This window comes from Brachyhypopomus gauderio, chromosome 3 (assembly GCF_052324685.1).
Source record: "Brachyhypopomus gauderio isolate BG-103 chromosome 3, BGAUD_0.2, whole genome shotgun sequence".
NCBI lineage: Eukaryota > Metazoa > Chordata > Actinopteri > Gymnotiformes > Hypopomidae > Brachyhypopomus > Brachyhypopomus gauderio.
Window position 1 is genome coordinate 19,169,836 of NC_135213.1, and position 14,168 is coordinate 19,184,003.

At 40.9% G+C, this 14,168-nt stretch overlaps 1 protein-coding gene across 3 annotated transcripts; it reads right to left on the minus strand.

Moving 5' to 3' along the window:
* Positions 1–5,775: 5,775 nt before the first annotated feature.
* On the minus strand, positions 5,776–13,663 carry adam8b (ADAM metallopeptidase domain 8b). Of its 3 annotated transcripts, none has more exons than XM_077000024.1 (23): positions 13,540–13,663; positions 12,900–13,003; positions 12,676–12,782; positions 12,478–12,556; positions 12,218–12,294; positions 11,885–12,068; positions 11,701–11,766; positions 11,530–11,601; positions 11,235–11,359; positions 11,049–11,130; positions 10,789–10,931; positions 10,472–10,649; positions 10,187–10,276; positions 9,022–9,217; positions 8,799–8,901; positions 7,913–8,081; positions 7,753–7,833; positions 7,562–7,649; positions 7,335–7,455; positions 7,027–7,201; positions 6,727–6,843; positions 6,548–6,613; positions 5,776–6,277 (listed from the first exon to the last, which is right to left on the minus strand). In XM_077000024.1, the coding sequence occupies exons 1-23, from the start codon at positions 13,589–13,591 to the stop codon at positions 6,221–6,223; spliced, it is 2,532 nt and encodes an 843-aa protein (XP_076856139.1). In that variant the 5' UTR covers positions 13,592–13,663; the 3' UTR covers positions 5,776–6,220. The 3 variants fall into 3 exon arrangements, with proteins under 3 accessions (XP_076856139.1, XP_076856137.1, XP_076856140.1); XM_077000022.1 differs by having other exon boundaries at positions 11,235–11,404; XM_077000025.1 differs by lacking the exon at positions 13,540–13,663 and adding an exon at positions 13,079–13,209 and having other exon boundaries at positions 11,235–11,404.
* Between the last annotated feature and the right edge of the window lie 505 nt (positions 13,664–14,168).

Genomic DNA, 14,168 nt, shown 5'->3' on the forward strand with positions numbered 1-14,168 from the left:
CTGTGGGACCCCCCACCCCTGTGCTTCAGACAGGATAACATAGTTGCATAGTCAGTAAAAAAGTGCAACGCATGCAGAAAGCCAGTCCTCGTGATCCTCAGTACTTTGAATCTAACAAGATGGACATAATGCTTTTTTGTTAAATATTTCCCTGTTACAGCTTAATTACCTGTTACTGAAATAGTAGTCCATATGACACATTTTCAGAGATTAGAGTTCATTGTAAAAGATATTCCTCTTTCAATAAAATATATATTTATAATTTTTTTTTGATAAAATACAGTATGAAAGAACAAATGAACAGTGTGTGTGTGTGTGTGTGTGTGTGTGTGTGTGTGTGTGTGTGTGTGTGTGTGTGTGTGTGTGTGAGTGTGAAAACCAAGGGCAGTCAGAGGATGAAAATTCTTATTGTGGTTTTTGTTCTTGTTATGATTATTATAACTACAGTTAATAAACAAATGTGTTAATTGACTAATAAATATAAATAATATGGTTGGGAGAAAGGTCCCATTTTATGTCACATTTTAAGTGTAGCTGTAGCATCAGCAGGAAATTTTATAAAGCATGGAAATCAAGTAGGAAATCAAAAAAATTAGGAAATCAACAATCTAACCTGGTGATTGATGGAAAATGCATGACCACCAGATGGCATCGTAACTCTGTACTTCTTTAGACCTCCATTTGATTTTGTCAAAAGTGTTATTTCTTAATAAAACATGTTACATGTGATTGTTACAATGTAATATTCTTGCATTGTTCTCTCCTGTTTCACATGTAATACACATGCAATAACTACCATATCAATTTAGCAATTTTGGAGAAATTCATGGTATTTAAGTATTAAAATAGCTTCTGAGAAGTAAAATGAATCACATGAATTCACTGAGAATGTAATGAAGTTATTGCAAAACACCAAAGGTTCATTTGTTTCAATAAAGTATTTTTCCAATCGAATCTTGATCCACTGTGTATATAGCGAATACTGAGTTAATTATGTGTTTGAGGAAGACTGTGTGTTGCTAATCTTCACATTTTCCTGTTCTTGTCTAACTGCTCATCAGAGTTACTATCTGTGGTAATTGTCACACTCTCTAATTGTCTTGGCTCCACCTACACTCCCTCATACATCATCACCGCCTCACTGATGACCGGCCACTCCCGTCCCCCACCTGTTTCCTGTTTCCCCTCTGTGTTCAAGGGCTGTTCCTTCTTGCTCCTGAGCCTCCTCTTGGGTCTGAGTGTTTTCTCTGTTTTGGGACATGCTTCTCATTGCTTTTCTGGTGTCCTGTTTTACGACTTCTCTTGTGGCCCTGTTGAGTGCCTTCCTCTCTGACTTCGGCTTTGAGATTGCCTGACGCCTTTTTAATAAAAGATGGCCATACATGACAGCCATATGCTACAGATTTGGTAGATTAGGTTGGAACGTGCTGGAGTGTTAATTTCAGCCCATCTCCTTTCTCTAATTCAAGTGTCGGTACGTGGAAAAAGGCCTGGAGCCAATCAGCAGCAAATGTTGGTTTTTTCCCCATTTCTAAACAGATTCTGCTTGAGCTGTGACTCAGAAGTGTTTGAGCAGGGAGAGTCCAGTGTGGTCAGTGCACGAGCTCAGCACCACAGTGTCTACACCATATTGTGATACAAGGTCTCCCCCATATCAATCGAGCTATGGTGGTTGCCCTTGTCAAATAAACAGGTTTCTAAATGGATACAATAGGATTATATGTAGATGGTTCCAAGCACATTGTAAGATTACTCGTGCCTGCTGTGTTCTATAATGTGCTATTATAGACACATTACAGTAAGACCTGTGACTCAGTAATTCATCCATTCTGGAGCTGGCATCACAATTTTTTCAGCTTTCACCTTCCAACATCAACTAGAAACAGGCTGAAAGGAACATTTTTCCTTCACTTTTATTGTTGTTTTTTATGAAAAAAAGGTTTTGTGTGTAGACAAAATAATAGAACAAAACACAAGGACATTGAAATTAAATGAAACAAGCTTCAAGGAAAAAAATACAGGTGACTAAATCACAATCACCATGGCAGCAGAAGATGAGTCATATTAGACTAAATGACCAAAGATAATTGGTTTGAAATATCACCTTAAAGAACATTCACAGTTCAAAGAGGATGTTCACTTTGTTCATTGCTCAAACACCTAAACAATTTTTTTCTTGAAGAAAGGCTCAATATTTCAGTATACACACTTCAGGTCTGATTAGTAGGTCAGTGAATGGCTGCTTACATTTTTTGACCCACAAATGTAAACATTTTCATTTAGGCTACTTTGCATAAACATGCTTTCAGAAAACAAGGAAAGCACAGATGCCTGCACTCATGAGCAGGAGGGGTTTGCAACTGAACTCATTTCCTTTAATTTCTTGTAAGATGGACATGGTTTATGTTGGCTTCAAGGCCACTCTTTACCAGATTTCTGAATTTTGTATTTTGGAGAGCAAAAGGAGGTGAACCTTGCTAGTTTTCAAAACATGTTTTCATCTTTTAAAAAGTTTTTTTTATTATAATTAAAAATATTAAACTTTTATTTACAAACTTTGTAATATATACCTAAAACATAAATCTGTGAGGCTGGATTCTGCTGCAAAGATGGAACACATGGTAGCATTGCCCATCTATACCACCTCCTTTTGGTTGGTATTTTTACATGATACCTTTGAGATCATGGGAGTGTCTGCTGTGGTGTATCATCTAATTATAGCTATCACTTTGGTTCTATAATATCTACATGCAACTGATACTTCAAATGGTTTTTGTATTTTACATTTTATATATACTGTATTATACGGACTGTACAATTGTACACAAAATAAACTTTCAATAGCAGGTGGTGGAAACATCTTGTTGAAAACAATACAGAGAGTGCGCGTGTGAATGTGCCTATGGCATTTTAACTGTGAGGTTGTCTTGTTACTCATATGACAGATATATAATCAGATCTGTATACACACAGTCAGTAGGCTTGCACAGACAAGTCGCTCCATACCCACTCGAATGAGAGAGTTTAGGCTTTCACCTTCTCCACTCTCTGGGTTACTAATAAGCACGCTCACCCTGAATCAGCATGAGTCACGTCATCACGGCTGCTACCTTCGCCTCGCGGCCTCGCCACTGGAGCGTTGTCTTCGCCTGTAGCCGTTGAGCGAGGAGCCCCCAGGAACACGCCCATCTCCGCTTCACTGACAGAATGTGCCCATGAGTCACCCGGCTTAGGGAACGCTAGAAAATGAGCCAGCACTCTTGGAGGTCGTTATCTGTGCCACTCTCACACTGATGTGGGCGCATCAATTGTGTTCATTGTTTGTCAGCCGGATGCCCCTGTTAGTTCTCACAGATAAAGAAAACCACATCGTATCAAACGCATAGCCAGACTATTCCATGGTAGACACTGGTCTGCATTACAGCATTGTATTAAGTGCAGATGTAGACCACGTTTGACTTTTGCTGTATACAAAAGAAAATGTTAGTTAAAAAAACAAGTAGAAAGAAGATGATAAGAAGGTTTCAATCAGACACGGTTCAGGTAACTCAAATAATGCAGTTTATGCTGAAAAGACTAAAGCGAAGCTACAGAACATCCTGTTAATCTCTTATCCTGTTAATCACCGTAGATACGATGTATTTCTGTTTCCACTTTCAATAAATGGACGTCTACATTGGCATATGCGCTGACACGCAATAAACTGATTCTGTTTCTCGGAACCAGGCCTGGAACACAATAGACTTGAGAGATTTGTTAAGTGGAAAAGAAGAAAACAGAAGAAAGAAAAAAGAAAATGTAATTCAGGCATTGACTGGGATGGGGTCATTTATTTCTGGATTTGGAAATACCTTTATTTTGGAAATTTGGTAATTTTGGAAATTATTTGGTAAAGTGATGATTAAGACCTTGTTTACATAAAATGTAGGCCATGGTTATGTTCACGTGTAGTTTGTTACACATCGAGCAAAGAATGAGCCCCAAATTAGCATCCTACCAGGAAGTAAACAGAAACTCAGATACACTCAGACACGTTGATCATAAAGCCCAAGCTTGAAAATGTAGGTGCCACACAAAGAGTACAGGAACTGCCCTATAAATCCCATACCATTCCATGAAACATAAATAAATGCAAAAATGTTCCATAAACTCTAAGAATCATGGGATTTTCTGAGTCAGAGCTCAGGTCAAGCTGAAAGCCTTTTAATTCTTCACCTAATATTTTATTTCAGGGTTAGCTTGAAAACCACAGAAATGTTTCACTATAAATACTCCCACATCTGCATGTGGAACCCGGGGAGCATCCACTTTTCTGTATGTTTGAACTCAGAAGTACTTGGCACAGCTTTGCTGTAACCCACCACACAGGAAGGTACGTTGGATCGGAAGCAAACATAGAAATATGAATGGAGAACCTGGGTTCTAAGTGGAATCTAAGAACCTGGGTTTTAAGTAGAATCTAAGAACCTGGGTTCTAAGTGGAATCTAAAAACCTGGGTTTTAAGTGTAGTCTAAGAACCTGGGTTCTAAGTGGAATCTAAGAACCTGGGTTCTAAGTAGAATCTAAGAACCTGGGTTCTATGCAAAGTAAGAAATGATTTACAGAGCACATTTAGAACAACCAAAGTGCAGTTTGTGAAAAGAAAAAAAACTTAGACAAATAATAATTAGCATAGAATAGTGATAAAACTGAAATGAATAAAAACTCAGCACTCAGCAGTAACTTTCAAAACTAATGCTATGATCTTGAATCTTCTGTGAAATAATAAATTATTAGCATGTCTAGCTATGTGTATGTATTTGCAGCACTGTACACTTAAGCACTATGTGTATGTTTGCAGTACTGAACCCATAAGCCCCATGTGTATGTTTGCGCAGTACTGAACCCTTAAGCACCATGTGTATGTTTGCAGTACTGAACCCTTAAGCACCATGTGTATGTTTGCAGTACTGAACCCTTAAGCACCATGTTTATGTTTGCAGTGTTCCTCTGCTGCTCCTACACAACTTCAGAACAATAACAGGAACCAAATGAAAGCTGCACTTGTCTCCCTCATGTACTGAAGATAGTCATGCAAGGTAGTGAGTCCAGGGTATCTGCACATTTTAAAATCTCAAATTCAATGACTTTTAAGACCTTTTTAATACCTCTCACAAGAAAGGGGGGGGGGGGGGTGGCGAACGAGAATTGTTGACGGTGGGGGTGTTGGCGAACGAAAATTGTTGACGTTGTTGAGGCCGTATACTCCAACGCTAGGAATCTAGCACTAGGACCCTGGAGCGGTTATTTTCTGCATTAGCGCTAGATTCGGCAAAGTTCACATCGCGCCAGAACAACTGAACAACACACACTTATAATAATTTAATGCCTCCCCTCATAAAATTCCAGACATTTTAAGACATTTTTAGGCCTTGAATATGGAAAACTAAATTTAAGACATTTTAAGACTTTTTAAGGACCCGCGGGTACCCTGAGTGAGAAGCTGCAGTGAGAGTGATAAGGGCCCTGCAGAAGGCACTACACCCACCACATGGCCTACAGGCATCTACACAACACGCCTGCATTGCTAATCCATTACCAATCCAACACTGCCCAAGTTCAGTGCTAAATGAAAGGGCCTGATAAATGCAACCTTGCACACGTTGTCAGTAGTGACACAGCATGTCTTCTTGTTTCTGTCACTGTAGTCATTGGCTGGAAACCATTACATGTTCCACTTTTAAATAATTTCTGAAGCGGTTAAAAATGTTCAGTCCAAAAAGATGGAGAGTAAATACTTAAGACACATCACTTTAATTTATAAAGTATACAAAACACGGAATAAGAAATATTACAGACGTATTAAGTGCATTACATACAGATATAAATACATCAGCCTGTCTGTGAAAACTCAAACAGAAACCCATAAACTATTAAAAGTGCAGGTTTGTTCGTTAAAGTCTTTAAAAGCAGTAGTCATCTCACTTAAGAAGGAAGCTGTTGTGCAAATCTATTTGTAATATCCCTATGAATTCAAGTAAAAATTAGTATACAGAAACATTTCAAGCATAGTTTAGCACAATTTTCCTTCTCACATGGAAAATGCGGCATGCCAGCAGAGAGTGATCCTCCGAGTCATCACACCGCCACTCGACATGTCTGTCATCGGTCATGGCCACGCCCCAAGGCTGATACATGAACTGAAAATGGCCTCATTGATTTACATGATTCCTCCACGAGTCATCTCCTTGGCAAGGTTGGAGGCCTGAGTGCAATCTTTACTACATCTCCTCCAGTCTGCAAAGCACAAGGTCTTCTTAGTTCAATAGTTCACTTAAAGCACCCACCTGCTGGACCAGTACATGGCTCTTAATTATCCAGAATGTCATTCTTCAAGGTCTGAAATATCACAAGGTCTTCAAGAGACACATTCGAATATAAAGAAACTTTACTTTGGGTTAACACTAAACACAATTCAGCTCCTTTATTATTTGTTTCCTGTCTGGAAACAAATAATAGATTAGGTGGAGGTGTTATGGTAGATTAAAGTGCAGATGATGCTCTTACCTGCTGTTTCGATGCTGCTACAGTGGGCTTCACTGGAGGCACAGGGGGGTGAGCCGGTCTGCTCACCTGCATTGTTATAGGATGGTGAGAAATCAGTGGAGCTGATAAGCTGACTCACAATAACAATAATGAACAATAATGAATTTCAAGGTTAATACTGCAAATGTGTGGCAGCTCACCTGTTTTGCTGTTTCGGTATGAGGCAAGGGCTTCAACACAGGTACAGACACCCTCTGCGAGCGTGATGACACGGGCTCTGGCATCTCACGTGACTGAGGCTGTGGTTTTTTAGGAGGCTTCAAAAAAGAGGGTGTTTTTTTACTGCTAATTCTGAACCACGGGGGCGTTTTACAGTTATTTTCAATTCCTATGTTCATTCGTGACCGGACTGACACTTCGCCCCAGCTAGTACTACACAGCCATTTTCTGCGCTGCAGTTCCAAGGCATGTCAGAGCTGATGGTAAGGCTCGGCACTCACTTGTGGGGGAGGCCGCGTCGGGAGGACTGGGACCGTAAGGGGGCTGCAGGGTTGGGTAGTGGTTGTCCCTATGAAAGTAGGTTGGCTGATCTGGGGACGGTCCTTCAAAACATGTCCTTTTGTCCCAGCATTCTCAAACAGAGGATTCAGCTGGCCCGGATAAGACTGCATATTCCTGTAAACAGCAAAAAAAACATACATGCATATATTTAATGTAGCACCATTTTACCATAATTGCTTGCAATCAAGGCCTCCACTGCTCACCGGGGATAAATCTGCAGATGCCAAATGAACGGCAGCTAACTCACTTTTTCCATCTGTAGCCAGTAACCTTTGTCTTCTTACAATACATCCAGCTTCCAAATGCTACAGCTAGAAGTACTAGTATTGCAGCTGCCGTGGAAACGCCAATGACCAACATCTCTTTTCCTACGGGAAAAAAACCAACCCCATTATGTCTGAAGAATAGATGAAGCATGACTAAAGCAAGGTTCTCATTCTTCAGTGAGTGTGAGTAATGCACCACTAGACCTACCAACAGAAGGCAGGTCGCCATATTTAACCTGACAGTATGGCGGTGCCCACCCTGGCTCACAGTGACACCTTTTCCGGTGGTCACAAACCTGTCAGTAAGTACAGGAAGTGTTATTTAGTGCACGGACACTGTGCAGAAATGTTTATTTTCCACATCATCACGGAAGTGATATATTGGACCAAGAGTCTCACCCCATGACCACTGCATTTTGATGAGCAATCCTCACTACGACCAAACACTTTCACATCTTGGCACTTGTGATCGAAGCACACCTATTCAGAAAAACATCAGTTTATAGTTCTCGGGCCAAAAAACAGCTGGCAGGCAGTCACAATGACCTGACATTTGTACCTTGTTATGACCACATTTGGTTCCTGTGGGCACCAGGCTTAAGTTGCTGTCCTCAGATCTCTCCACTATAATGTTGCATATTACACTGCCAATCAGCAGTGAAGCTTTCAGACCAGTCACAGGGTACGTGTTTCCTCCAGTGCAATATGTAGTGCCACAGAACCGATCTCTACAAAACATGAGACATAATCCTAACACACTTTTTCCTAAACGCACTTGCAATACTGAATATACATTATTACTAAACATTACTGCATGAGCAGTCACACAAAAACGTTTAATAGATATTTGAGATTACGATCACAGTGTAATGGTACAGCAGCCCCACCCCACTCCGTTGTGTGCATGTTTGTTGTTGTTGTCACAGTATGGAGGCCCCCTGCCCTCCGCCTCCGTCAGCAGAGGCAGTAATTCATGTTTGTCTCATCATTCTTGCATTGTGTTCGTCCCTCAGGTGGGCGGGGCCCATTAAGGAGTTCACCACCATGGGGTCATTTGTCTGTCTATATATGTCCTGTCTACGTATCAGCTGACAGCTGAAACTTATTGTTTCCTTCATTTGGATTAAGTCACAGGTTTTTGAGTTGGTGTACTTTTATCCATTAAATCTCCATTTTCCCTGGTGTGATCACTTCCTTATTTTTGCACCTCCCCCGCCTGTCTCTGTTTATTGTTTTGTTACCACACCCCCTTGTTAGCCTGCCTTGTTAGTTCACTAGTTATCCTTGTTAATGTTAGAGTATTTAAACTCTCATGCTTTGCCCTCCATTGTCGGTCTTTGAATGTAATGTACTAAATGTTGTATGTTTGCACCGTTGTCTCAGCTTCCCCTCCCTCGCACTGTGACCCAGCAGACCTACGTGGATCAAACGCATTCAGAACTTACTCCCTTGCGCAGGCTCTGTAGCCATCTTTGGTCTTTCCACAGTGGGAATCATTTCTCCCAAATGTATTTCTATAGAAGCACACATCAGGAGCCACTCTGGAATCTATAAACAAAATTCACATGAGTTCAGAGACACTTCACCTAGACCTCATACGCCAAATGTCTCTGATATCTCTGCAGATAGCTGGGGAGTGCGAAGGGTGTTTGGTACGTGCATCGCTACCTTTGCCCCACATCCGCTGGCAGTGCTGGAGAAGTGTTGGGCACTGGCCGTCGTAGCAGTAGCTGTCAGCGCTGCTGCAGGGGAACCCGTTCATCCGGAAGCCGTCTTCAGGACACTTCTCAGAATGCCCCGTGCAGTACTCGGAAAGATCGCACTCGCCATTCGAAGCCCGACACAGACTCCCCGCCTGTTTTATCTGGAAAGAACCACAAAAGTCAGAGATGAAGATCAATCTAACAGAGAAGCTTCCTAGGGACCTTCCCAGAGCAAAGCACACCTCAGCAACACGTCCTGCTGGCACGGATGTTTTCTTTTATTACTGCCGTTACATCCAGCACCTTGTTTTGCTCGTGCTTTTTTGCACTGTTTGTGGTTTCTGCCTTGCTTTCCTCATCACCAGACGACATCGTTTCCTTCCTTTTAGTTAAAACTACAAGGTTGATTAGCAATGTAGCTGTTTGGTAACAATGAAATCAAAGATGACAGATGAATTTCATATTGTAACGCTGGGTGCGGGCAGGAGGACGAGGCACGAAGTCCGACGCAAACACAGTTGTTACTTTATTTGGGGTGACAATAGTGCAGACATCGCACATATAACAAAACACTCACGTGCAAGACAAAGATGAGCACAAGACACTGCGCGAAAGCACATTAAATAGACAAACCACATAAGCTCCGAGTGATCACGAGACAAGGCACAGGTGAGACCGATGCACGCGCGCACACACACACACACACACACACAACTACATAGACAAACATAACCAGACATAGACTACATGAACACACGCCCCAAGGGGCGGGGTCCGGGGCTGTAGTGTGACTCATATACTTCTTAAGAATTAAATTGTTAGCTATGCTCAGCTCCCCCACTTTTATCTTCCTCTGAAAAGGAAGTGTTTTTTGTATACAAGAGTGTCACTTCCTTCCAGAGATTCATACTTCTTGGCTCTGACACAAATATATAACCGTCATGTTCTGGGGCATATATCTTCTAAGCTGCATACATCTAACTACTAACTACTGGAAACAGTAAAATTCTACTCACTTCATTCAAGTCTTGTGAAACTGCACTGCATATAAACTCCACTGCAGAACCCAGGAAAGGTCTAACACCAAAAGAAGGTTTAGTCTACTGGAGGTTTGTTTAGTGAGAGCATACCTGGCAGTTTTCACAGCACTCGCCCTCTGCACACTGAGATCCTGCAGTCAGCTTGCATGTTTTGGGATTACAACATGGGTTCTCACACTCCTACAAGAGAAACAGGAGATGTTTCACAAGGCGAGTCATCACTGCTCAACCAGATGTTTGCATTATTCATACAAACCCCTTGGGACCACCATAATGGACTGGACTGGATTACTGACTGAGACGTGAACATGTGCTTATTAACGTTAAGACTGTAGAGGATGACGGAGATGATGATGATGATGCCTGGTGTCTCACCTCTGCTGTTCCACAGTCACAATCCTCCCCTGGGTCCAGGAAAGCATTACCACAGACGGGCCCCCCGTACAGCCTGTCCGAATTGGGCCGATCCAGCATGCAGCTGGGGTTGGCATTCTCCAGAAACACACCCAGCTGCTCGAGACTGCAGTCACTGAAGAACTCTGGAAACTTGGTGCTGAGAGGTTGAGATGGAACGCAAGATCACTGCTTGGTATTGCCTAAACCCTGAAAAGCTGTTGTCATTTGCTTATCAAAATACGATTGAGTATGTGTATATCAGTGCTCTTTATAGATGGAAGGAGGGAGAATCTCACCCAACACGTTCAGTCATGATGCAGGTGGTGTCGGACATTGATGGGCCACAGGTGCAGTGTGATGCATCATGGGACAGGCCCATGTTGTGGCCCATTTCATGTGCAATGGTTGCAGCCAAACCCATGGGACTCTTGTTATGATCCTGAATGGTAAAGTAGTCAATAGTAGGCTGAATTAAACCAAAATGTAGAACGTAACCATATCATCCTTGCAGCTCACCATATACTGATGCATGCTTTAATGATTTAAGATGAGTTACCTGATTGACTCCTCCTGACCCACCAGCACACATTGCAAATTTGTTCGCTAGCCCAACTGTGTCTCCCAAGAAATCTATCCCACTGATTGAAGAGAAGACAAAGAATGTGAGTTACAAGGTCATTTTCATAGCCCATGGTATGAGACAATAATAACCACAAACCAAGCCTTAATGAGTAATACGTACGTCACAAATTGTGCATTATCGTGCTTGACCCTCTTAAGCAAGTTGCTCTGGCGCCATTCAATGAATCTGGTGAGAGTGTCATCAGAGCTCAGGCTGACCCTGATCTGGTCCTCCACCGTCCACAACTCCAAACCCACCAGCATCACATGAATATTATGCGGACGGTACAGCTGAGAATGCACAAATATACTCTCTGGCAGGAACTTTTGCTTTCATTTACATTGTATATAATGTAACTGCTTTATGGTATATTCACTTCATATTTTTGAAAAATGGGATTTCAATGGCAAAATACCTTGTCAATATGATTCACAACTTCCATCATCCTCCTTCTCACTATATCAGTGTTCGATCCAAAGTTTTTGTACTGCCGGAAGGATGGAGGGATTATTCATGCATTCTTGCCCTGACTATTATTGTACCAAGGAACACATACAGATTTACTTCAGCATACAGATAGACTTACTTCAGCATAGTCCACCACCAGGAACATTTCTACATATCTCTTTATGTGAAATGGAGACATTGTCTTCTAAAAAAGAGGAGAAAAATCATAGAAACATATTGTAATTCTACTGCTGGCTGTATGACACCCTTCTCATACATAATATGACTGAAGAGAAAATAGGTGTAATCTTGGAAACAGGTACCCAGTCTCTGTGTTTGAACAAGCCTGCTACTCCGGGCTCTTTGTCATAAATAGTGATGTTTGGGTCTCCATTGGAGCGCCACTTCATCTTCAGGTGTTCTTGCTTGTAGAGGGCGTGGTCTCCTTCAGTGTTATCACCTATGGGCTCAATGAGGTAGACCTGCTTCTCAGCCCGCACAAAACCCCTAAAGAAAGATTAAAACAATCTACTGCAACATCTCAAAGTCTTACTTTACAGGAAGAGCCCGTTAGCTAGGATGAAGCTCAGCTTTGCTCCTGTTTGCATTCTCCTGCAGTGGCTGTGTCAAAACACCTTCATGATGCTGCCACATACCTCATCCCAGAACAGACTCCTACACTGGCCGATGAGTCCTTCATTCCAAGAATATGGCCATGGTAATAGCAATGGTCCTACAGAACAGAAAATATGATTTTTGATAACCAATGATACTCAACATTAAATGCATATTAAAAAACCCCCACAAACATTAAATACACAATTCTTGTCTATTTGACAGTGTATGGAAAGGCAGTAATATAGTGGTTCAGATCATATTAAAGTTGAGCTTCCTGATCAATGTAGTCAGACTATACCTTAAGACTCGGATATGTGCTCACAGGAGATCCATCAGCTCGATAATATATTTCAGTGTAATTAGGTCCAAGAAGTAATCTAAAATAATAAAAAAAATCGAAAATATATGTTTTAAAACATAGCATATTAAATTAAATCTTTAAGAATTTTCAAACTGCCTTACAATATTAAAATATTTTAATGATCTTTCATTTGACCTGTTCTTCTCCAGGTGAATTGTATGATTATTTCCCCCGAAGTTCAACTGATATCGAAGTTCCTCTGGATATTTTTCTTGGCTGTATGAATCCATGTGAAATTGTGCCTATTGGATTATACTGTTTACTATTTAGAAATCAGATATCGAGGTCAGACAGGCAACTAAGGATCAAATAATCACATCATAATTAGTGTCCGCTGTTGTTAACAAGGTTTTGCCGACCTGATCAGTGATGCTGCGCCGGCTTCTGTGCCTCAGTTGCCGGGGTCTCACTACATCGTACCGCTCAACGTGGCTCAACGAGCTGACACTCTCAGAAAAGCATCCTGGGGATTAACAAAGGTCAGAACACGATTACTTTTGTATAGCATGTTATACACAAATGTAGGCCAATTACATACACAGTGCTTGCCCACATATTTAGGTGCGAGTGACGGGACACAAAACTTTCGTAAAACTACACTAAACTCGGGAAATATCGTGATAACGGTGTTCTCTAATAACAATAGGCTTCTATTTTATAAGGCTGTGATCACTAAAATGGCTTAAAATTACACTCCACAAAGACAATCTAGGTTTTAAATTAAATTAGTCGTTAAAAAGGAGATGACGTCGGTTCCATATGCAGCCTTAGTCCTATGGGATGTTTAGTTCAAAACCACGTGAAGGCCAGTTAGCGACTATATCAAATCTTATTCTAATTCAATTTTTGTGGTTGTTGCTGCATTTTGAAAGGGTTAAAGTGTTGTTTAGTATACTTTACAATGTAACCAACACTACTACTAAAGCAAGAAAAACTATGTGCATTCCTATGTTAATAAAAAAGGCAATTTTCTCCGAGAATAAAAATATATGAACTTACCCCAGTCACACAGACAGAAAACAATGACAGCTGTAATAGCGCTGTATTGCATGGCTATCCCAAATGTCAAACGCGCATATTTGATGTTAAGAATGAGATGGATAAGAAAAGAAACTGCTCTTAAGCCCCGCCCCTGTGGGCTGGACCATCACGTCATAAGATATCCCGTAACCCTTAATGACTCAAGTTATTTTATTACAGGAAGCGCTGCTTCAAATCAACTTGCTTTTAATAGTGAAAAAACAATAATAGACATAAAAGAAGAAGTATGCACTAAACAAAAGACCCTTTAAGCAGAGTAGGCTATATGTACAAACCACAATGTCTACAATCTTTTAGTTAATAAATTGATCAATTAATTGATACAAGATTTAGGTTAAAAAATCGTGGCTTTCCACTCCTATGGAATCATGAGGTAGGGACAAAGTTATCATTATTTTAAAACTTTTTAAATTCAGCTGTAATTTATTATGTTTCACACACATGGAGCACAGCACCATTTGATACCTATGAAGTAAGTATAAATGTAAGTATAGAAATAAAGTATACAAAGTATAAATATGAGCATGAAAGTAAAGTATACAATGTCAGTTCTGTTACGCTAACGTTTAACAGACAAATTTGCACTA